General features: G+C 37.7%; 1 protein-coding gene across 1 annotated transcript; it reads right to left on the bottom strand.

Annotated features, from left to right (window-relative positions):
* Window positions 1-1,787: 1,787 nt before the first annotated feature.
* LOC125173529 (guanylate-binding protein 4-like) lies at window positions 1,788-19,067 on the bottom strand. Its single transcript, XM_047872789.1, has 11 exons — window positions 18,752-19,067; window positions 14,516-14,711; window positions 12,331-12,458; window positions 10,269-10,378; window positions 9,888-10,081; window positions 7,861-8,106; window positions 6,301-6,581; window positions 4,643-4,855; window positions 3,581-3,683; window positions 3,048-3,241; window positions 1,788-2,174 (listed from the first exon to the last, which is right to left on the bottom strand). Exons 2-11 carry the CDS (start codon window positions 14,703-14,705, stop codon window positions 1,956-1,958), a joined length of 1,878 nt encoding a protein of 625 aa, XP_047728745.1. The 5' UTR covers window positions 14,706-14,711; window positions 18,752-19,067; the 3' UTR covers window positions 1,788-1,955.
* Between the last annotated feature and the right edge of the window lie 6,748 nt (window positions 19,068-25,815).

Genomic DNA, 25,815 nt, shown 5'->3' with positions numbered 1-25,815 from the left:
TAGGAGACCAGAAGGAGGAACAGAGGCTAACATATAAAGAATATCAAGCAGGGTTATTTAAATAAGTATATGTATTGTGCAAAAGCCCAGAGTCCAGATAAAACACATGAAGCTTGGAGAATCAGAAGGAATTCATTCTAGCCAGAGCAGAATTTACAGAATCTACAGAGACATGGAAAGGAATTCCATAAAAGTTGAATTGACCTCAAAGAAAAATTTCCTTTTCTTTTACCCATGTTATCAACTTGAATTGGAATTCAGAGGCTACTCCAGAAGACTTCCTAAGTGAATTTTTATCTAAAAAGAGACGAGGGGCTGGATTTTTCAGGCTTTATTGAAAAGTCTTAATGAAAACAAGATTTGGGAGCATCTCTGTGTCTTTCTAGTTCCTTGCTCTACTGAGCAGCCTCTTCCTGCTTCTCCATATTTTTACAACCTAGTCTTCTGTCAAATGTGTTCTTCCTTGCAAATCATAGAGGTGAAACGGGTAGCTGACAGCCTTACTTTACATAGCTCTTATTATCAGCAGAATTGACCAACTATATTTTCTACTTACCATTCTGCACATTTTTAATGGGGTAGTTTATCTTTTCTCACTGATTTATAAGGGCTCCTATAGCTTCATGAAATATACTCGTTGTGAAAGAAGTTGTTAATTTATATTCATATTGGTATTTGTCGTCTTGCCTTGCTTTTTCTTTTCTATGAATAATTTCGTTATTTTTATGTAGTTGAATATATTAATCTTTTCTTTTTAATCATCATATTCACACTGAAAAAGGACTATTCTACCACAAAACTACTTTTTAATCTTTTACAATTTAATTTTCATTTAAAAATCTTTGATACATCTGAAATTTGCTTTGGTATGAAATGAAAGGAAGACTTGAAATTTTTTTTCCAGATGGGTATGTAGAGTCCAAATTACACTTACAGAATATTCCTTATCCCTTCACTAATGTGAAGTGCCAAACTTATTGTATAATAATTTCTATCTGAATTTTTACTGATGTCCAAACTTTCAACACTATTTTACTGATGTTTAAATATTCAGGTGCCAGTACCATTGTGCTATTCATTCAATATTCATTGTGCTACTTGTTGGGATGTTTTAACATACAGTTAGAGATAACTGCCTCTCATTATTTTTCTCTTTATAGAATTGCATTGGATATTTTTGCTTACAGTTTTTCAATGTATACTGTAAAACAAATTTGTCTACTTTCAAAACATTTTTGACATATTTGTTGGAATCATGTACATATATGTGTACATGTACATACATACATATACACATATGTATGCATATATGTATATATGTACAGACACACACATACACCATGTATGTCTTATTTACTTTGGTTCATTTTATAAATTTTTGTGTTCTTCAGTAACACTTAAAGTATGTCTCTATGTAAATTTTACAAATGTCTTTATAATCTTATTCAGAATTATTTTGTTACAATGGCATTGAAAATTTAGCCTTTTCTGGGGCGCCTGGGTGGCGCAGTCGGTTAAGCGTCTGACTTCAGCCAGGTCACGATCTCGTGGTCTGTGAGTTCGGGCCCCGCATCAGGCTCTGGGCTGATGGCTCAGAGCCTGGAGCCTGTTTCCGGTTCTGTGTCTCCCTCTCTCTCTGCCCCTCCCCCGTTCATGCTCTGTCTCTCTCTGTCCCAAAAATTTAAAAAAAAAAAAAAAAAAAGTTGAAAATTTAGCCTTTTCTTCCATTGTATTTTTCAACTTGGTTCCCATTTCACTAAATTATTTCATTCAGTCAAAATTAAGTTTATCTTGTATGCCATGAGCTGATGTTTTTTGCAATCACTTTTTATTTTTAAACTTTTGTTGTATGAAAGTGGCCTGACACATGTATTTCAAAAATAAACACAGTATTACACTACTAAAACAAAAGAAGCCTCATTTTATAGTATCCTTAACAAGACATCTAAGCTTATTTAATTGTTTTCATTGAGGATTTTCCTCCCTTGACGGACTAGCCTAAAAATTTCAGGTAGTGCCACAATTAATACATTCCCAGCCACATCAATCGCCTTTGAAATCAATAACGGATCAGTTTTTTTGTTTCTTTCAATCTCTTCTTGTAGTCGATTTATCTCCTTATTCAACTCCTCGGATTTCTTTCCAAATCTTTCATTAAGCAATTCTTCTTGGACCTATAAAATGAAAAGAGTCCACTTGTGAAAATCACCATTATCAGGATTCAGCCAGCAGCAAACGTAGGTATCTATTTTTCTGCCACTTTAGACTGCTGTTTGGAGGATATCCAATGTGTCCATACATTTTGACCTGGATAATGAGAGTATCCATGGTTTATAACATCCTAAGATGTCCTCAGCATCATCTCTCTGGGGGTGGGTAGGTGTTGGGCCTAGATCAGACATGAGAACTTTCCCCATAACGCATTCTAGCCCAAACAATGCTCTTTGGGTAGGAATACAGTTTTAATTCTAATTAATTCTCAGTTCTATTTGAGGTTGCATGGCTACAATCATCTAATAAAACATGGTAACTACTGACTCTGTACAGAATATTGCTTATCAAGCTGCAGGTTGGACCAAGGAAAGATTTTCCTCTATGTTTTATAATAATCCCAGGATATTCAGACAGATCTGGAAAAAAATGCAGCAAGTTTTGGAGGCTTTTCATTTCATATCAGACCTAATTGGATACTTTCAAGACAAAAAAAAATCTATTTCTGATCTCTCTGATGGTGGTATCAAGAATCCTAAGGACTATAGGACTAGAAGACAAAGACCCTACTCAATTGGGGTTCACAAGACCATTCCATAACCACTCCAAATAGCAAACCATTCCTCAAGGGGTGTTATTTGTATACTCGAAAGTCTAGCACTATGGAAGGGGCAGATGTATTATGGCTTTAAGGGTTACAGCAGGATCCACATGGACTGAGGCAGTTAGTAAATCACATGCCATTTGTGTTTCACTCTTGGATCATGACTTTGCTTAAAATTTTGTCCTTCTCTTCCTGAGGAGTGAGGATCTGCCCAAATCCAGGCCAGACTTACCTTCAGATAATGTTTCAACATCCTTTCCAGCATTTCCTGAGCGTTTTCTTTTTCCTTCTTTATCTTCTCTTCCAGCTGGCTTAGGTTTTCCTTGAGGCTCCTCTCTTGAGCCTCCATTTTTTGCTTTTGTTCATCTTCTTTCTGTTTTAGCTGCTCCTGTTCCTTCTCAGAGGCCTCCCTTTTGGCCTGCTCCACTGCCCCATGCAAGTTTTTAAAGGGAATAAAATAACAGGTCAGGTCTGACCCTCCTGAGCTTAGAGACTAAACTGACTTTGCAAAGGTGACTGGGAAATGTGTAATTTCACCAGATGGCCACACCATTGACAGGTTTCTCATTTTGAAGTTAGAGACTCTGCCTGGCTGGCTGATGTACAACTACCACTTGTCTTGTTATTTTCAGAATTGATTGAACAGAGCATGTTTTCTGTGGTAGAAGAGGAAACTCCTTGTTGCAAGAAGGTCTTTGGTCAGATCTGTCAGTGGGCACTGCAGGAATCTACCCATCCCGCTGTGAGTTGAGCCCTCCCCTGTACCTGCTTTGGCCATGTCCCCAGCAGTGAGGGCTTTGTCTAAATGCATGATGGATTCCTCTACTGCTGCCTGTGACTGTAGGAAGTTCTGGAGGATCTCATTTGCCTGAGGAACCAACCAACAAGGAGCAAATACATGTCAGGCAACAAAGATCTTGTCTCTGGTTGCAGAAATAATTGTTCAACAAAACCTCAAATGTGGCCCAGTAAATTGTGTATCCCTGAGTGATTCCCTTCCTTCTATGTCCACAGCATAAATTCTAATCTATTGATGAGAATGGAAAAACTCCATCATAGTCTTCTTAGTTCTTGAGACCCTTTTCTAACTGATGCCCACCCCCAAGCCCCACCATGGGTTACAGCCAACCAGACTCCTGATTCTACAAACATATTAAAACTTTGTTTATATGCATTTGGACATTCTTTTCTTCTTCCTGGAAGCTCTTTTAGCTTTTCTTAATAAAGCTAACATCTATGAATACTTCATCTTAAACTTCTAGGAGCAACCTTCTGTAATGTTTCCTAAGCTGCCATCTGAGCTTTGAATGGCCACCAAGATACTGATTTGCCCTACCAGCTCTACCACTTACTGTGGCATGGGCTTAGGCAATTTATTAACTTCTCTGTGCATCACATTTCTCAAGTGTATAATGTAGATAGTAGTGTACCTAATTCACAATATTACTCTGATGATTAAATTAATAACCCAACAAAAGCACCTAAAGACCATGTGTGGTAGAGAGTCAGTGTACAATGTGTTAACCATTATTATCATCATTACCATTATCATTAGTCTATTAGCATACCAGTATAACCTTTATCATACCCTATCCTGTTCACTATTTGTATCTCTGGTAAAATCAGCATCTTGGGAGCAAAGTTGTGTCTCTAATATTTGTATTCCCCAGGGACTTAGCACAAATATTATCATATGCTCCATAGGGAATTATTGCCTTGCTCTTGTTTTTCCCCATAATTGGTACTAGGGTCTTAGATATTCAGAAGGTGCAACAAAGGCCACCTGACTCCACTCTACTGTTCAACCTCTTTCCCTTTATTCCTTACCTTAACTCCTTTCCTGTGCACCTCTTTATAACCAAGTTCAACATTTCTCTTTGCTTTTAAGTACAGATCATATCCTCCAGAAACAGAGAAAGTTCCTTTTGAAATGCTTTCCTTCAGAGGCTCTGAAAGCTGCTCCATTGCAGCCTGACAATATTTGAAAGATACATCTTCATTTTGCATCAAGAAATCATCCTTCTTTTTCTCTATGGTGTCCTGCCAGGGAAATGTAGAGAAATCCAATGGGAAGAAGCTGTTAGGAGGGAAAGTTCAACTGTCATCCTTTTAGAAAAAGCATCCTGATTACCTAAGAGTACAGTGAAACATGGAACAGACCAGGAGTCAAGAGACTTTTAGCCCTAGTTCTGACCAATTCTCTGTGTGACCTGTGGAAAGTCCCTTTACTTCCCTGGGGTTGGAAGACATGAACTCCATGGTTCCTTCTGCTGTAGTATGATTAACAGTGACCCAATCATCAACAATGAGCAATAGGAAGTTGAATTGTGTCTAGAAGTAGAGTTTCCTCAGAGAGTTTGGGTTGTTATGGATGAAAACGTACATCCCCCTGCCCCCCAAACAATCATCTGGTAATGACTAAAGTGTATTCTGAGCAGACTTTGGAACTCTCCATGAATTCTTTTAACAAGAATTTGAGTGTGTAAAGAGGAAAAAATAAACATTTCCCCTGCTCTTGAAAATTACAATACAGCTAACTTTCTGGCATTTTCTCAATACGAACAAAGAGATTTTTTTCACTGTAGGGTGGTCATAGACTGAAAGACAAACTTCCAAAAAGATGCCAATGGTAATTAATTGTCCCCAGGAATTAAACTCTCCTCCAAGATTTCCTTCTTCTGATGTATACCCCTTGCATGGTCCTGGAGCCTATGAATTTGCTGAATTTTATTCCAGTGGTTAGATATTACATGGTACAAGTTAACTTTAAGAAATGGAGATTACTAGAGGGTAGGATTGGAGAAGGCTTAGATAAGACCATATATTCTTTTAAAGCAGAGAGTTCTCCCAAGCTCTTGGTAGAAGAGGAAGTAAAAAAAACTAAAATATGAAAAGAATTTTATGTGTTATTGTTGTCCTGAAGATGAAAGGAGAACATGGAGATGTACAAAAAATGCTTCTAGGAGCTGGAGGCACCCCCTGTCTGAAAGCCAACAAAAAAGGGAACATGAATCCTACAACCAAAAGGAAGGGGATTCAGTCAGCAGCCCGAATGAACTTGGAGCCACTCCAGAGCCTGCAGCTGAGAACTCATTTTGGCCAACATCTTGTTTTTAGTCTGTGACACTCTGAGCAGAGGATGGCGCCATCCTATGCCTATGTTCTGACCTACAGAATGGTAAGCTTATGCATGTATATTATATATGTATTATATATATTATATATGAATAATATATATACAAATATATATTTATTATTACAATGTGCTAAATTAATGGTAATTTTCAAATGTTGCAATAGAAAATTAATAGAATGCCCATCTTTTAGTAAAAAGATGACTAGTAACCCTGTAGTGCCTGTCACTCACAAGAACCCAGGTTCCATCCACCATGAGAGGTAGAAGAGCTGCGGAGTCAAAAAAATGTACTGTAAGCATTCATCCAGAAGGGTAGGAATTAGGAAGGATAAATGCTAAGACACACTACCACAAGCTTTTTCTGGAAAGACCGCTTGTCATCCTTAAAAGAATGCTCCATGAAGACTGCAATGGCTTCCCTCTCGCAGTCTGTATGCACATCCAGCAGCTCCTGGAGCGTGTCTGTGGGGAAGCTCACTCGTTGGGCCATCTGCTCGCTGTAGTGGTCGGCTGCCTTCTGCACGGCCACTGAGTTCTCACGCTGGGCAAGAGCTGTCACCACGTTCTCCAAGCAAGGAACTTCTCCCGTCTTGATGGCATCCACATAGGCTTTCAACAGAGTCCCCAGCCCTGAATAAGGCAGGAAATTTGAGGATAAATAGCGAGGTCTTAATCATTGGCTTCCAGTTTTTATGGAGCATCATCCTGAGATCACAAAAACCCCACCTTATTTAGAAACAAACTTTATTTTCTTCTTTGGGAATCAAATTCTTTCTAACAACATTGTTTTCCTATTCTTTCTTTTATTGTTCTCCATTTCTTCATATTATAATTTAAATGATCAATTACAGGAGCGCCTGTGTGGCTCAGTCATTTGAGCATCCAATTTTGGCTGAGGACATGATCTTGTAGCTCATGGGTTCAAGCTCTGGGCAGGGTTCTGTGCAGACAGCTTGGAGCCTGGAGCCTGGAGCCTGCTTTGGATTCTGTATCTCCATCTCTCTCTGCCCCTTCCCCGCTCGCGCTCTCTCTCTCTCTCTCAAAAATAAACATTAAAACAATTTTTTAAAATAATTGATTAATTGCAATTAATATGCTCATGGGTCACTGGAAAAATAGTTTCCCATTCAATGAGAATAAAAAGGAATAGATTATACAGGTGAAGTAGTATACACAAACAAGACCAGCTACATAATTTGTGTGGCCCAGGACAAAATGAAAACGTGGGCTCCTAGTTGAAAATGATCAAGAATTCAAAACACGGATAGATGGGTGCCTGGGTGGCTCAGCTGGTGAAGCAATCAACTCTTGATTTCCACTCAGATCATGATCTCATGGTTTGAGTTGAAGCCCCAGATCAGACTCTGTGCTGACAGCTTAGAATTCTCTCTCCCAAAATAAATAAGGAAACTTAAAACAAAACACACAGAGAGTATTGGCCCATCTCTGCACAAGGTATTACCGGACTGTATGTCACGTGCCCATGAAGCCTGCCCTGCATATAAGACTATACATAATTTTCTTTGTCAATGGGCTTGCCGGAACTTATAGCTTCCTATTCATGATCTGACTCATGTAAGTTTACAAAATATCTACTATATCCTTAAAGACCAGAAGATATCCTATAGGATTTCTCAATCTGCAGATGTCCTCTCTTTAACTCTGTCTTGCCTTTTTATAATTAGTGAATTAGGGTTTTGAGATATATTAAGTCTCAGCAAACCCTCACATAGAGAGACTGATTAAGAAACATGTATGGATACTTTTCATGGCATGAATATCTGCTTCTCCATAGTCAGTTGACATCTGACAAACAGATGTCAACAAAATTACTGCCAAAGTCAGAGTATACTCAAAGCTCCCCCACGCACACTGAACAGAGACATGCTGTGGGACAAAGGTGACTCACGGTTCCCAGTGACAATGATTCCCTCTCGTAGGGTCTTGGTCTTTGTATGAGTGAAAATATAGGTGCAGAATTTGTTTGATTGCTCCCGGAAACTACTGTCCAGCTGGTCTTCTGGCACGTTCTCAATATGGGCTAAGAGATTTTTGTCATTTGTAGGCCGGTCAAAGATGAAGCACTTCCGTTTTGGAAAGAACTGTCTGATACACTCTCTGGGAATGTTGGAATTTTGGATTTTGGGATTTGTGCCTGCAAAGGTGGAAAAAAGGTGATCACTGAAAGGCAGCCTTCAGGTAGAGGAGTGAGGACTTCATTTCCAGGAATTTTCCCATCATTGCAGCTCCTGTGTCTGTAAATCTCCTTTCATCCAGTCATTTCTAACCAACCTGGGCCATCACCACAGGTATGGAAAATCCATTTCTGCATGGAGCAGAGTCAAGAAAATACTATGGGAGAAGAAAGAAAGGCATCAGGCTCAACTGAACAAACTTATAATTGGTTTCCTTAGCATTGGTATGGAGTTTAGTGGTTTAAGCATTTATAAAATGTTTATCAAATGACTGATGAATGAACAAAAGTAGTGAAAATTCCTAAAATAAAGTAATGCCAGAAAGAAGAGTAAGACATTGTTTGTGAAAATAACAGGAGATGGACAAATAATACCAAGGGAAGAAAAAAATTTCTAAAATTCAGAGTAAAAAAAAATCACACTAAAAAAATATGTTTGGAGCTCTTTTAGTGGAAGTGTCCACGTGGTAAGGTTAACCTGCAGGTAATTTGGAGGTCTTAACACTATCTATATCAGGCTAGATCTGACTTGGAAGTACTTCGTAGAATGATTTTGGGGGATATATAAGATATTCAATAAAATTTTTTTTGGAAAAATGAATACATGAATGATTAAATAAAAACTTGTATTATTTCCAGGTGCCATCAATTATTCACTCTGCTAAAATAAAGTAAAAATAAAATGCAAGTAAAATTAACATGTAGTGAATTAATGATATTAAAATGGTAACATAATGTATAAGACCGTAAGAAAGAAGAAAGTGAAATCATGTGACAGATAGATGTGGATCTGAAAGTCTTACTAGAAGGACATCTTTTTTTTTTTTTCCTGGACTCTTAATGTGTAAATATCCTTTCTCTGAAATTTGTAACTGTCCAGGCACTAGTAAAGTATTCATAGAATATTTCATAGACACATGAAATATATTTTTAAAATACGGTCATTTAAATATGGTATATACATAGTAGAACACTATTTAGTCTCAGAGAGGAAGAAATTCTAACACCTGCTACAGCATGAATGAATCTTGAAGACATTATGGTTACTGAAATAAGCCAGTCACAAAAAGATAAGTAGTGTATGATTCCATTTCTATGAGGTACCTAGATGGAGACAGAGAGTAGAATGGTGGCTGCCAAGGGCTGTGGGTAGGGGGTATTAGGGAGTTAGTGTTTAGCAGGTACAACTTTGGATGGGGAATATAAAAAGTTTTCGGAGTTGGTGGGTGGTGATGCTTGTACAACAATGTGAATGCATTTATTGCCACAGAAGTATAAGCTCAAAAATGGTTAAGATGGTAAATTTTATGTTTTGTATATTTTTCCATAACAAACAATTTATGTCCGTTTATTTCTTGTGATTCAATGTTCACCAACTTCGAATCTGATGAGCTATTTTTGTCAGTATGAAACAAGAGGAGCACATAAAAGGAACACGAGTATGTGGGCCTTAGGAAGCTGCAGCACTGTAACCTAGAAAAATGTTTTACAACACCCATTTGGTCTAAAATCATTTGGTTCCACAGTGGTCCTTAAATTTCCTCAGCGAGTCCAGCAGCTGGAGTTTTGCAGCTAATAACCTATGAAAAACAATCACCACACATCATTCACCAATCACCCCTCACTAATAGACTATATCTCGAACCAAGGGCAAACAAAATTTGATTTCAAGTCCTGAAGGACAGGGCTTAGTTGCTCCCACTCCCTCTGGAACCTCCATCACCCATGCCATGCTCTGAGACCTGGAATTAGCTTCAAGGCATCCTCCAGGTACTCATCTTCAGTGATTGAGGATTCATCTATCTTCAACTCCAGAGTGAAATCCCGGACAGTCCAAACAAAGTCTGGAAAGAAACTCACAAACTCGGTGGAGTCCTCTACTTCATCAGGTGTTGAGGATTTTGCCCTGATGAGCTGCGTTAGTTCAGCCACGTAGCTGAGAATTCAGCTAAGGAAGGAGAAACGATTTATACCACAATTTCCAGGTCTTATAAAAACAAATTTTATAAACATTAACTTATTTCCCATGTCCCTTCTCCTCAACCAGACAATTAAGATGACAGTCTCAGTTGCCATTCCTGTAAACTCAATAAAACGTGGTGGTTTGGTCCCTGGAAGGATACTGCAGCTGCTCCAGGGCCTGGTGGTTGATGGTGCCTATGCTGTTATAGATCAAGGTGCTGCTCAGAAGCACAGTCAGGGCAAAGATCCATGAGTCATTCTTAGGGTTGACCTGGAAAGCACATTAGAGCAAAAGACTAAAGAGTCTCCCCTTCATTTACTTGTTAACATTTCCATTCATTAACACAGTGACTAGAACACAGTAGATATATGCCAATAAGCAGGAAATTATTCCTACAGCAAACTTTATGCGTCATGGACAACATTAAAAACACAATGTCATTCAGTTAAATTCAACAACTATTCATCGGTTGTCTTCTAAATGTCAGGCAATACATTTGGTTGTGTGGACACAACCACCCATATGATAGTCGTTGCCCTCAAGAAGTTGACTTTCTGGGCTGGTCAACCAATGAGTAAACATACAACCAAGAAACATTAACCAAGTTAATGATCTCTGCCAGGAGTAGAACCAGAAGCCTAAAATGTAAAAGGAAAAGGGGTAAAAACCAAAAACGTAAAAAAGAAAAGTGCCCTGTGAATTCTGAGCAAGAGATTACATCTGACTGTGAAATGATGGCAGTGGGTAAGAAAAAATAGGTGGGTTTTAAAGAAATGATGCAGTGTGGATTTGTGGAAATGAAAAGATCATGGGAGGACCAACACAAGCCAAGTCGGAATTAAAAAGCACAATCATATAAATGTATTATTGAATTACTCCATTTGGCTGAAGCAATGTATAAATGTGTGAGAGTAGATGATGACAAGACTGGGAAGGAGATTCAAGACAAGATGGGAGGGGCATTGAAGGCCAGGAAAACAGAATTAGATACTACCTAAATCTAAATTTAGTGAGTTGTTCTCTATTGCCACCAGTTATTAATAATATGGTATGTTTGGGTCCCTTAAACAAGTGTAATTACATAAAAAGAAACAAGTTTTGGCCAAAATATAATATATTTCACCATCAAGAGTCCCTCTTCATTTTTTGGGTGGGGGGTGGTAATTAGAGTAGATCTAACTCACTAGGAATTAAGTTGCAGGGCCCTTGAATGGTAAGTAACAAGTTGGTACTTATGTTCTTTTTTCTTAGTTTGAGAAGTTGCTGGTACATTCAAAGAAGGGATAAACTTGTTAAAATCCAAACATATGGTGAGATGAATTCATGAGGCCTGATAGGTTTTGTTTTAGTTTCTCTTCTGTTTTTATTTTACACTTTATTTTATACTGAGGACTTTAAAACTTAAAGTTTTAAAACAAAAAATTTTAATTCAGAATTTCTAAGTCTCTCCTTTATTTTTTGAGGGGCAGTATCAGAATCAACCCATCTTCTGCTGCTACAATGTAGACTCAGACTTATATGAAGTAAGGAGAAACTACTGATTGTGCCTAATACTGTGAAGACAACACTCCTACAAGTATCCTGTTTACAATATTTTATATTGGTCAAGATCATGCTTTTTAGAAGTCAGTGAAGAAACTTAGACTAAAATCATTATGGATGTTCTTGGAACAGCCAAAGCTTTTCTGGAGTTTATTTAAATATATTACTTTGTTCAAACCTATTTTTGAGGCTACTATATTCAAACTCACCAATCCATACAATTTAACTGGTAGTCCCATTGACCTGATGGGTTACACTTCAGTCAGTTTTCGTGTTACTTCACCAGGAAAGTTGAAATCTAATCCCTACCCACTACGAGGTTGCATCCATGGCACCTTGTACTGATTGTACTAAGTACTTGAGGTCTCCCCGCTAACCTCTGGGTCTTTACTTTCTTCCCTGCTGTGTCTGTAGTACTTAGCAGAGAGGCCTGGATGTAGCTACTCAAAAGTGTTTATTAAATTGTGTCATTAACCCTGGTGTTAAAAGTAAGATGAATATCTTAACTCATCTTACTTGAGATGAATTTGTGCTCTCAAGGAAAAAAGTTCAAGATAAGAGAATTTAACCTCATTATCTATAATTTGCACTTGCTATTTGTAGGAATAGTCACAGAAGTGGAATTGAGGTAGTGAATTAATAGGCAAGAGCAAGGAAGTTTACTCAACTTTCTTCCTTACCTTTTTCACATCCCCCAGGCCCTCAGTGTCCAGAAGGACAAGGATGTGGTTCTTCTTGGAGGAGTGGGGCACACACCACATCCAGATGCCCTTGGTTTCAGATCTCACTGTGGCGTTCATGCGGAAACCTGCAAGGGAGGAGTTAACAACATACAGGGACAGTAGATAGTCCAGGTTCCCCAGGAGCTACAGTGGTGAAACTTATAAATGTCTTCCATTTCAGGGTCCAGCAGGGAAAGGAGTTTCTTCCATTTCAGCGACAATCTACTGTTTACAGACATTAAGGATTTTCTGAGGAAACACTTTGGGCCCCCTATTCATCTTGTACCTGTATAGGCTCAAATAGGTCATAGGACAGATTAATGTAAACTCTACTAACCTGTGTAGTTTTAGCTGACCCTTAAAAGGAAAAAAAAACTTTATTGCACTGAAAAAAATAAGAAATACAAGCAGCAAATAAATATATGAAAAGGTTCTCAAACTGATTCATAGTGAGACATAGACTATGTGACTATATAGTCACAAGGTTAGCAAAAGCCAAAATGTCTAACATTACCAAATGGTGATAAGGATGTGGGAAAATCTCAGTGACTGCTAACAGTCATGTAAATTGCACATAAAAGTTAAAAAGCTGTTTGAGACTGTCCAGAATGGCTGAAAACACAGATACCCTGTCACCCTATGGGTCCAATTCTGGGTATAATCAACGGGGGAAGGTTGAGTAAGTGTGTACTGGAATTTAAGTACAAAACCATTTATGATAGTTGAATTCATAAACAAGAAAATCTGGGACCAATCTCAACATTCATTAATAATAAATGGAGAAACAAATTCTGATATCTTCATACGATTGTACACTATGCAGCAGTTAACAGAAATAAATTACAAATACATACAAGAAAAACAACACACAAAAGAATACACATGGTACAATTTCATTTATATAAACTTTAAAAGCAGACCAAATTAAACTTTTTTGAAATGCATAGACTATAAAAACATTTCTTTCTTTCTTTCTTTTTTTTTTTTTTTTTTTTAAAGAGAGAGTGTGCGCACACACGAACAGGATAGGGGGGCAGAGAGAGAGAGAGAGAGAGAGAGAGAGAGAGGGTTCAGCACACAGCCTGATGCAGTGCTCTATCTCATGACCCTGGTATCATGACCTGAGCCAAAATCAGTAGTTGGACAGTCAACCGACCAAGCCACCCAGGTGCCCCGAAACCATCTTTCAAAAGCAAAGAAGTACCATCAAAATTAAAAATACTGGTGAGCACAGATAAGAGTGCAAGAGGGTGTGATTTGGGCTTTGAGTGCTGGTAATATTAAATTTCTTTACCTGATCAGGTGACCATCTTACATTTAATAACTTTATAGTACATGTATGTTTTATAAACTTTTCTGGGCATATTACAGTTTTCACATTAGAAAACACTGAATACAGAAAGAGAGGGAGCACAATTTATCAAACTTTTGTTATGAAATGGAAGAAAAAATTTAATCTAAGCTCCCTTGAGATTTGGGGATAATAGCTTCTTCCTTCCTCCCTCCCTCCTTCATTCCTTCCTTCCTCTTTTTTTCTATCTCTTTTATTTTTTTTAATTTTTTTTAAAACAATTTAACGTTTTTTTATTTTTATTTTTGAGACAGGGAGAGACAGAGCATGAACAGGGGAGGGTTAGAGAGAGGGAGACACAGAATCTAAAACAGGCTCCAGGCTCTGAGCTGTCAGCACAGAGCCTGACGCAGGGCTCGAACTCACGGACCGCGAGATCATGACCTGAGCGAAGTCGGCCGCTCAACCGACTGAGCCACCCAGGCGCCCCTTTTTCTATCTCTTTTAAAAAGAAGACACAATAAACTAAAATTTTATGCTGCTGGGAATGGCCCTGTAATTTGGGCAAAAGTGACACAAAAGAAAGAAAGGGAATCACGACAGGAGCTGAGCTGATGAGAGTGGATGGGTTCCAGAGAACAAGCAGGGTTGGAGACTCTTCTTTTTTACTAGATATAAGAGTAAGATTTTGTGGATAGATAGGGTTAGGTTGTAAATTTGATGGTGAGAATTAGAATTTTTCTTCAGTGGGAGGGGTTAGGCTCTTCCTTGAGATGACACTAGAGAAGGCCTGAACAGCCTGTTATATTGATGGTTCCAAGCAAATGGCCCTGTTCCCAGGACAACACTCACCATGGTTCTGTCCTGCCAGGCGGTTCATCAGGTAGGATTTTCCTGTCCGAGACAGCCCTGCAATGCCCACCACCACCACAGGCTGAGATATCTTGCAAAGAATCTCTAGTGCTTCTGGATTCACCACCAGCTCCTCTTCCTTGTTTTTTATCAGGCAAATGGGGGCTTCCATGGTGAGCCCAGATGCCATGGTAACCTGTAATCCAGAAGAACTGTTCAATATAACACAAGATCCTGAAGATCACCTCTAAATCACCTCTATTTAGAGGTGATCTAGATCACCTCTAAAAACACAAGATCACCTCTAAAAAATTTTTTTTGTTTAATGTTTATTTATTTTTGAGACAGAGAGAGACAGAACATGAACGAGGGAGCATCAGAGAGACAGAGACACACAGATTCTGAAACAGGCTCCAAGCTGTCAGCACAGCGCCCAACGTGGGGCTCGAACTCACGGACCACGAGATCATGCCCTGAGCCGAAGTGGGATGCTAAACCGACTGAGCCACCTAGGTGCCCCGTGAAGTCACCTCTAATGGTTGTACAAATTACACACATATCAGCTTTCTGCTTATGGAATATAGACATCATTCCTAAGGGAAAAGTGTGTACCCTAGTTAGTGCCTTAAGGATTGGTACAGAAAACCTGTATCTATTATCTTAATTGTTCTTAAAGTGAATCCTAAAATAATCATATCCAAGAGATGCATAAAATGAACAGAATGAAGAAAGCAAAGGACTGATGATAGAGTCCTGAGAAAACCAACATTTTGGGGGTAAGGAAGAATGAGACATGAAGGAAATGAGAAGAGTGGTCATAGAGTTTCTAAGAATTCCAGGACAATATAGTGGCTCATCAATTCTGCAAATATTTATTCAGTATCTACTGTATGCTGCACTGTTCTAGGTGCTCAGTATCCAGAAATGAACAAAATGGATAAGATTCTTGCCTCATGGAGCTCCAGTCTAATAGGGGCAGTCAGGTAATTAACAAAACAAATGAGAAAAGATCTACATGCGTTAGATGATGGTAAGTGGTCTGGAGAAAAGTAAGCAGGAGATGAAATACACGGCAATAGATAGAGTTATTGGGGGTTGAATTATACACAAAATATTCTGAGAAAGAGAAAATGAAGGTGAACAGTGCCCGTGATAAGGATAGATTTAGTGAAAGGAAGAGGACAGGAGGTGGATTGGTTGGGGGAGTGAGCGTGGAAGAAGGGAAAAGAAATAATGCAGCTTGTCTCCATATCCAAAACCTTTATACACAGTGCTTAAAGAAATATATGGGTCCAGGGGTTCCTGGGTGGCTCTGTTGGTTATAAGTGTCAGACTCTTAGGACTTGTGAGATTGAGCCCTATGTTGGGCTCTGAGCTGACAGCGAGAAGCCTGCTTGGGATTCTCAATCTCTCTCTCTGCCCCTCTCCTGCTCATTCTCGAAAGAAAGAAAGAAAGAAAGAAAGAAAGAAAGAAAGAAAGAAAGAAAGAAAGAAAAAGAAAGAAAGAAACATTAAAAAAGGAAATATATGGGGCCAGGATTCATTCATGTACTGAAAAGCATTTCTCGTTTATAAGTTTACAGCAAAGAGAGCCAGTTGTGAGGATGTTTGAGGATCTTCCCGGATCTGACAGAGCTCCACATCTGAGCTAGACTCTGCTTTGATTGTTGTCATTTAAATGAATGGAACATTTCATCATACCAAAAGATAGAGACCATCCAAAGAACATTTACTGTGCCTTTATTCTAAGATAACGCTAAGCAACATTCACATGTCCCCACACTGGTTCCAGTCCTCTGCCTAAGGTGGGGTTACTTGAATAGTCATTTAGACAGTACGGGACCCAAAACGGTAGGAGGTCTCATGCAAAAAGGTGCCCCTACAAGGGCATGCCCTCAAGTAAGTAAATGCTCATTGGGCACAATTGAGCACCTCCTTCAGGAGACAGAAGTGAGCTCACCACTCCTGTATCCTTATAGGTGAGTCTGGATAATATGATCCAGTATAGTTTGGGACAGGTGGTAACACACAATTACAACTTTCTTAGCTAATTCGAGATATTAATTGAAATAGCAGTCTGCAACTAAGAATAATTTCTGGATAAAGAATGCATCCTTACATAACTTTTCAATATTATATTTACTCTCCACATTTGGGGGGGAATAGAAAACATTGTCCATTTGTTTCTTATGAGAAACAAAAATGATTAATTACATGGCAGATATCCATGAATTTTCAGGCCCATAAAAGGGATTTGTCAAAGGTGTTGATGACAGAGGGGGAGATGTAGAGTAGAGCTAAAATTAGAGCAAGAGCAAGGAGATAAAGATTGAGACAGACAGACAGACAGAGAGAGATTGTTTGAAGATCCTGGAAAGAAATGGATGGCTGATAAGTTAAAGAGAGACAGCATCATACTGTTTGTTTGGGGCTCAACTGCCTGGGCTCAAACACTGGATCCATACTTTCCAAGCTGCGTGATTACTGGAAAGATGTCTCTCTGTCTCCTTTTTTTCATCTGTGAAATGGGAATTCTTATAATAACTAAATTGTAGGGCCACTAGAATAAAAAGTATCCCAGACTGCATACATATGAACCACTTAAAATTATATTTGATACGTAATAAATGCTATGCAAGTATTGCTTAAATAATAAGTATTGAAGGAGGCAGGAAGGGTGAAATTCCAAAAGAAGGCAAATAATTGGTTTGGGTAGAAATGGTGACAACTCCTTCCCACAAGTTAAAGCTGGTATGAAGGAAGGAAGGATTACCACAAACAAACTGTCCCATGAGAAGTATGAGCTGGCAGAATCAGACCCCAAGGGAACCACAAACAAGGAGGGCACTGTGGAGAGTGTTAGGCAGGGGCAACCCAGAGACACCTGGGATGTCACCGTACAGATTCTGGAGGAAGAATGCTATGAATTAACACCTAGAGTTCTAGTCATCTATTGCCTGGACGACCTTGAAAAAGGAACTCACTTCGGTAAATTACAACTTTCTTATCAGTGTTATCGGTAAAATGGTAATTCCTGGTTAATTCATTACTGTCTGGATCAATGACAAAACCTCTCAATACATTAAATTTTCCACAATTAATGTACTGTTCCAATAATGAGCCTGTGAAGCCACAGAATAGTGAGACAAGTTCTGTGTCAATAGGATTCTGTAAACTGGAAATTACCAAGGAGTAAGAGGGTAACTATAATATTTTTTGGTTAAAAAATTCAACCTGATTCTCATGAGACTTCTTCTATGGTTGTTCAAGGAGAAATTAGAAGTAAAACATGAGCCTTTGTAATGCCTGTGTTAGGAGGAAATGTGGAGTTCTCATAGTTAATGTTATGAAAAGCTTTGGGAAAGAGATGATCTTACAAAGTGATTTTCTTTTAAAAAATGTTTAATGCAAAGCAGGACTGTGGAAGCAAGGCAAGAAGCTTTTCTCTCCAAAATAAAAAGTAGAATGAGATAGCTGTATTATATACTGATAAATGATCATTATTTTCCAAAGTTACTGCCTGTAAGAGTTATCTAGAGTGATGGTTAAAAATGCTGCAAACCTGTATTTTTAATAAATACTGCAGGTTATTATTTGTTTGGATGGTGCGTTTAGAAACAGTGCGTGATGAGCAAACCATATAGTTCGGTCATACGGTTATTTTTAACAGTTGATTAACAATCGATTAGGAAGAATGTTGAATTATTTCATGTAATACAGCTTTGTAGCAACTTCAGAATATTGAGTGTAATTAATGAAAGAACAACCAACAGTCCAAAATTTAGATTTACACGGTCCCTAAGGATCATCTTTTCTCTCTGTTTTCCCAATGCCCAGCAGGGGCGCAGGCAGGACCTGTCTGAAAAAGGGCGTTGGGAAGGGAGGGGGCGAGTCTACGCCGCACCTCTGTGACTGGGTCGGGGTTTGGTCCCTCAGTCTAAGAAAGGACTTCAATCCCCCTTTCTAAAGATGCAGTCGGATGCAGTCCTTCCGTGCAGGGCTTTTGGTGCAAACCCGGGTGGGTGCCAGAAGAGGGGCAACGCATCCCGGGGACACGGTGCAGGCGCTGTCGCTTTTCAGGCAGAGCAAACCATCCCAAAGGCCACACACCGCGGAGCACCCTCGCCGTTCTTATGCTGTCTTTGCCGCCTGCTCGCGTGGGGTCTGCGCTTGGGAATTTGTTGTTGTTAGTTAATGGATTTGTGCATGGAAGACCAGGTTTAGGAGCGAACTTACCTAGGGCGGGCGCTGCGGTCAGGGACAAGTTCTCAGCTGCCCTCGCCTATCCTTTCGCGCTCCTGCAGCGTCTGCCTTCTACGGATATGGACCGTTCTCTTTAGAAGTGAAAAGCAAACCGGATATTACAGCCATTCTTTGCAGGTTCGGGATGAAGGAGACCTGAAATCGAAACGACATGCTTAGTCGTGTTTCAACTACGGTGGATTTTCACTTTTAGCTAAGTCAGGACTCTGGAGTGTGTGAATGAGGCGAAGCAGGAAATCCTAGAAGTAGAAGCTTCCACACCGGTCCCTCCTGTACAGTTGGCTTGGGCTTCCCTGGTCCCCCAGTAAATACAGAGCAGTAGGAGCGAATGTGACCCAAGTAACAGTAGGTTGTGAATATTTCAACAGCCGGTTTTCGCAGCGGTACTTTGTCAGGGAACAAGTTTTTGTTTGTCTGTCTTAAGTTTTTACTTGGTTATTTCTTATCCCACTGCTTTAAAAAAAAAAAAGTCTTTTTGGTATTAACGTAAGTACTTTAAAAAAAATAATAAAATATGTATGTGTACGTATAAAATTGGGGGATATGTACATGTAGCTTAGAAATAATTATTTTATAGTTCAGAAATAATCACTATTATTTTAAGTCATATTTTTCCAATTTTTTTCCCCTAGGTGGATGCAGATTTTGGGAAACTGGAGCTTGTATATTTGGGAGGGGGGGGGTCACTCAAATATCAGGAAAATTTCAGAAGCAGGTATTTATTTAAAATTAACAAAGAAATAAGAACAAAAAAAAAGTTAAATCTAACAAATGCTGCATTCCCCCCCCCCCCCCCCCCCGTTTTCAGTGTTTCTTCTATTAGGGTACTCCCTATCATATTTGAACTTTAGTATGAGCAAGAATTCTGGAAAAATAACAAAATATGTTAATTTAAGGCATTCCATAGTATGGAGCTACAGAACTGGACTGTGTAACAGATTACTCTGTTATTACAATGTGTTGCCTTCTGGATGAATATAGACAGGAGCTGTGCCATGGAATCTGTGCGGTTTGGTTCACTGACGGCTTTCCTCTGCCTAAAACGTTCTGAGTGTATTGAAAAGATGTTAAGAGTATTAATTACGTTTTTGCTAATATGTTTGTGTGAAATCGGCTCTTTGAAAATAACATGGTAAAAACGAAGTACTAAGAGATGTTAGAGATTCATTGTTTATAACGCTATCAAAAATGGCTTCTTAAAATCACAGACTTGAATCAAGAAAGTACGTGGAGTATCAGAAAACAAATTTTTAATTGTCAATTTTGAATAGACCCATTTCCTGTGATATTTGATGGAATGTAGCCAATCACATTTCTTTTTAATTGTGGTAAAAATATGTATAACATAACTATCTTAACTATTTTTTAAGCGTAAAGTTTAATAGTGTTAAAGATCAGTTTCCAGAACTCTTTTCATGGTGCAAAACTATACCCATTAAACAGTAATTCCGAATTTCCCTCTCCCTCAGTCCCTGGCAACCACCATTCTACATTCTCTTTCTGTGAATTTGATTATTCTAGATACCCCATATAAATCTTGGGATTGGTTTATTTCCCTCGCATAATTTCCACATATTGTAGCATGTGAATTACCTTCCTTTTTTAGTCTGAATAATATTTTATTTCATGTATAATGCCACATTATGTTTGTCTTTTCATCCATTGATGGACATTTGGGTTGTTTACATCTCTTGGCTATTTTGAATAATGTTGTGAACATGGGTGTGCAAGTCTCTTTAAAATCCTACTTTACAGGGGCGCCTGGGTGGCGCAGTCGGTTAAGCGTCCGACTTCAGCCAGGTCACGATCTTGCGGTCCGTGAGTTCGAGCCCGGCGTCGGGCTCTGGGCTGATGGCTCAGAGCCTGGAGCCTGTTTCCGATTCTGTGTCTCCCTCTCTCTCTGCCCCTCCCCCGTTCATGCTCTGCCTCTCTCTGTCCCAAAAAATAAATAAACGTTAAAATCCTACTTTACAGAGCCTGCTTGGGATTCTTTCTCACTCTCTCTCTCTCTGTGCCCCCTCCTCTCCCAAAATAAACAAACAAACAAACAAACATTGAAAAAAAAGATCCTTCTTTCAAGACTTTTGTATGTATACCCAGAAATGGTATTGCTAGGTCATATAGTAATTCTTTTTTAAGGCACTACCATACTGTTTTCCATAGTAGCTGCACCATTTTACATTCTCACCAACAGTGCACGAGGGTTCTAATTTTCCTAAATCCTTGCTAACACTTGTTATAGTCTTTTCCCCCCTGATACTAGCCATCCTAATGGTGTGAGGTAAAAGTGTGGTTTTGATTTGCATTTCTCTAATGATTAGGGATGTTGAGTATCCGTTCATATGCTTGTTGGCAATTTGTGTATCATCTATGGAAAAATGTGTACTCAAGTCCTTTCCCCATTTTTAAAATTGGGTTGTTTTTTGTTGTTGAGTTGTAGGAATTCTTTATATATTCTAAATGTTAACCCCTTATCAAAAATATGGTTTGCAAATATTTTCTCCCATTCTGAAAGTTGTGTTTCACTCTGTTGATTGTGTCCTTTGATGCACAGATGTTTGACTTTTTAATTTTCATATGCTATTTTTTGTCTTTGCTTTTTGTGCATTTTCAAGAAATCTTTGCCAAAGCCAATGTCATGAGGCATTTTGCTTATGTTTTCTTTTAAGAGTGTTACACTTTTAGGTTTTATGTTTATGTTTAGGTCTTTGATTCATTTTAAATTATTTTTTGTATATGGTATATGGTAAGGGTCTAATTTCATTCTTTTACATGTGGAAATGCAGTTTTCACAACATCATTTATTGAAAAGACTGCTCTTTTCCCATTAAATGGTATTGGCACCATTGGTGAAAATCATCTGACCATATAAGCCGGGTTTCTCTCTAGGCTCCCTCTTCTTTTCCATTGGTCTATATGTCATTATGCCAGTATCACACTGTTTTGATGACTGTGGTTTTAAAATAAATTTTGAAATCAGGAACTGTGAGACCTCCAACTTCATTGTTTCTTTTCAAGATTGTTTTGGATATTCTGGATTCCTTGAGATTCCATGCAAATTTTAGGATGTTTATTATGCTTTGTTGTTTGTGTTTCTAATTTTGCAAAAAGTGACATTGAGATTGTGATGGGAATTGCCCTGAATGTATACATCTCTTTGGATGGTCTTGACAGTTTAACAATCCTAACTCTTGCAATCAATCCATGTACACAAGATGTGTTTCCATTTATTGTTGTCTTCTTTAATTTCTTTCAGCAATGTTTCGTAGTTTTTGAGTGTATACATCTTCAGCTTTCTTATTTAAGTTTATTCCTAAGAATTTATTGGTTTTGGGTGCTATTATAAATGGAACTGTTTTCCTAACTCCCTTTATGATTTGTTCGTTATAAACTTATAAAAATGCCACTGGTTTTGAGTGTTAATTTTGTATCCTGAAACTTTGCTGAATGAATGAATTCCAACATCTTTTTTTGTGTGTGTGGAATATTTGGGGTTTTCTACATATAAGATTATATTGTCTTCAAACAGGGATGATTTTGTCTCCTCCTTTTCAATTTTAGCAGCTATTATTTGCTTTGCTTGCCTAATTGTTTGGCTAAGATTTCCAGTACTATGCTGAACAGAAGTGGCAAAAGTGAGGGTCCTTGTCTTTTTCCTGATCTTAGAGGAAAATCAGTTTTTCACCTTTGAGTGTGATATTACCTGTGGGCTTTTCATATGTGGGCTTTAGTATGTTGAGGTAGTTTTCTTCTATTCCCAGTTTGTTGCGTGTTTTTATCATGAAAGGCTGTCAAATTTTGGCAAATGCTTTTTGCATAAATTGATATTTTTAGGTGGTTTTCTTCCTCTTTTTGTTTATGTGGTATGTTACATTGCTTGATTTTCAAATGTGAACCATCTGTGCATTGCAGGAGTCAATCCCACTTGGCATATATTCCTCCTAATGTGCTTTTGAATTTTGTTTGATGGTATTTTGTTGAAGACCTTTGTATAAATATTCATCAGGGATATTGGTCTTTTTGAGAATAGTTGACACAAAATGTTATGTTACTTTCAGATGTATAACAGAGTGATTCAATTGCTCTGTATGTTTGATGTTTGGTTTTAATATCAGAATAATGTTAGACTTATAGAATGAGCTTGGAGATGTTCCCTCCTAATTTTTTGGAAGAGTTTGAAGAGGTTTGGTTTTACTTCTTTAAAGAATGTAATGGTATTTGGTAGTGGTCACCAGTGAAGCCATCTGGTCCTAGGCTTTTCTTTGTTGGGAGGTTTTTGTTTAATGATTCAATCTCCTTGCAAATTAGAGGTCTGTTCAGATTTTCTATTTCTTCATGATTCAGTCTTGGTGGGCCTTGTGTTTCTAGGAACTTATCCATTTCATGTGGGCTATTTAATTTGTTGGCATACAATTTTTCATTCTTTATAATCCTTCTTATTTCTATAAAATTGGTTGTAATGTCTTCTCCTTCATTTCTGATTTTAATTGAGTCTTCTCTCCTTTTTTCTTATCTGGTTACTTTACCTAAACATTTGTCAAATTTGTTGATATTTTTGAAACCCAACTCTTGATTTTGTTGATTTTCTGTGTTTTCTATTCTCTATCTCATTTGTCTTTGCTCCCATCTTTATTACTTCCTTCTGCTAGCTTTGGATTTAGTTTGTTCTTCTTTTTATAGTTTCTCAAAGTGTACAGGTAGGTGGTTAATTTGAGATCTTCTTTATTTCTTAATGTAAGCATTTATAGCCATAACTTTCCCTTGTTACACTTATTTTGCTGTATCTATAAGCATTGGTATGTTATGTTTTATTATTTATTTATGTGTTTATTTATGTATTTATGTATTTATTTATTTACTAATTGGTATGTTATGTTTTATTTTTCATTTGTCTCTAATTTCTCTCGTGATTTCATCTTAGGCCATTTGTTGTTTAGGTATGTGTTGTATAGTTTCCACATGTTTGTGAATTTTCCGATTTTCCCTCAGCTGTTTATTTCTAGTTCCATTCCACTATGATCAGGACAGGTGGTATGATTTCAATAATTTTAAATGTTTTAAGATTTATTTTGTGTCCTAACATAAGGTCTACCCTGACAATGTTCCATATGCACTTGAGAAAAATGTGCATTCTGTTGTTGGGTGTAGCGTTTTATAAATGTTTGTTAGGTGCAATTGGCCTCTAATGTTGCTCAGGTCCTTCTTTCCTTATTGATCTTCTGTCTGATTATTCTATTCATTCTTGAAAGGGAGGTATTGATTCTCCTATTATTATGTAAATGTTTCTTCTTTCAATTCTGTCAATGTTTGTTTCATATATTTAGGAGCTCGGATGTTGGGTACATACATATTCATAATTGTTATATCTTCTTGGTGAATTGATACTTTCATTATTATTTAATGTCCTTCTTTGTCTCTTGCAGTCTATTAAAGTCTTCTTTGTACATTAGTATTTACCCCTGTTTTCTTGTCTCTGCCCATTACAAAGAAGTATTAATGGAATTTCCACAAGTGCCTTAGACATCCTCATCTAGCACAATACATCTAGAGAACCAGGTGTGAATGTGAACAAAATAGTGGCAGGTTGAGAAGATTTCTATAGCGTCTCTCTTGAGAGTATTTTTTGTTAGTGAGAAGGCATTTTTTTAAAAAGATTTTACCTAGTAATTTCTTTTCTCTTCCCCCCCTTTTCAGAAGTACTCTTATTTTAATACTGCTTTTTTTCCATATGTAACAAAAAAATACATGTGTGTATATATAAGATCCCTAATTTTATACTCCAGAGATATTCATCAATATTTTGTTTCATTGTCTTCCAGTTTTCTTCTCAGCTTATATTAGGATGGATTCAGGTTTTTTGCTGGGGGGCGGGATACTTGGTAAAATAGAAAAATACAAAATTTAGAATTTAATGGTCGGTTATCATTCAAAAGTCTATGCAAAAATATCACAGACAGATGTTTTTAAGTTGTGAAATTGAACATGGCAGCTTCAAAACTTGAACCCTAGCTGGGCTAAGTACAACGACCATGTATATCTTGAGAAACGGAGGTTTGTGTTCGAGGAGGGGTGGGCACATGAGCCAAGTCCCATGAGTACAATCCTTCAGCCAACTTGATTAAAAGCTTCTCTCTGTCTCTTTTGTTTTTGCTCATGAGGCTATACAAATGCAAATCTAGGGATGAAGAATTTCAAGCTAGTTATTTTTGCCTAAAAGCTCTAAAAAGTTATTTTAATTTATTATTTTATATCTTTTAAATTTGATGTTTATATTCTATATATTTAAGTAAAATATATATTTACTTTAAAAATTATAATAATAAGGTAATAATAATTATTATTTAGGAATGGAAGAAAATTTATTTTGAGTCTTTCTTCCAGCTTTCCAGGTTTGTAATTACTGCAAAAAAAAAATCTCTGAAGGTTTAAATTTAAAATTATAGTCCAAGTAATAATGAGAGTATAATGTTAGTAATGAAAGAATGGTTGAATAGTTTCCTAAACTTATGCAAGTTAATGAAACAGGTTAGCTAAAGTGAAAAATTTTTCATGTTATACTACTTTAACTCCAAAAATAATGGGGTGTTTTAGGAACTGTTTATTTGATGGAAATTCTCAGACAGGAAGAGTTTCATTGTAACATCCTGCTACACCAAGCTTGGTGATAAATCTACGGATGTCCTAGCCCTTCCGAAGGAACACAAGCTTATAGTAGTTTTTGTTTAGAAATCTGTTTAATGCAATTCTGTTGCTGAGAAAAATGTGTGTGCAAAGGAATGTGGGTCCTTTAGAGACAAGATGCACAGAGCTTAAAGAATTCTAGAATCATAAAGGGTAGGCACTGTGATATTACTATAAAAATCAACTGCAAACTAAGCATGTTGGGTATTTTTGAGCATTAAAAACCACAGCGTTTAAGCCTTTAATCCATGTTGAGTTTATTTTTGCATCTGATGTAAGGTAAGGGTCCACTTTCATTCTTCTGCATATGAATACCCAGTTTTCACACCATCGTTTTATTTTATTATTTTATTTTT

The sequence above is a fragment of the Prionailurus viverrinus genome, chromosome C1 (genome assembly GCF_022837055.1).
Source record: "Prionailurus viverrinus isolate Anna chromosome C1, UM_Priviv_1.0, whole genome shotgun sequence".
In the NCBI taxonomy this organism is placed as follows: Eukaryota; Metazoa; Chordata; class Mammalia; order Carnivora; family Felidae; genus Prionailurus; species Prionailurus viverrinus.
Note: the sequence above shows the minus strand (reverse complement) of the source record. Positions and strands in the feature narration are given on the sequence as shown.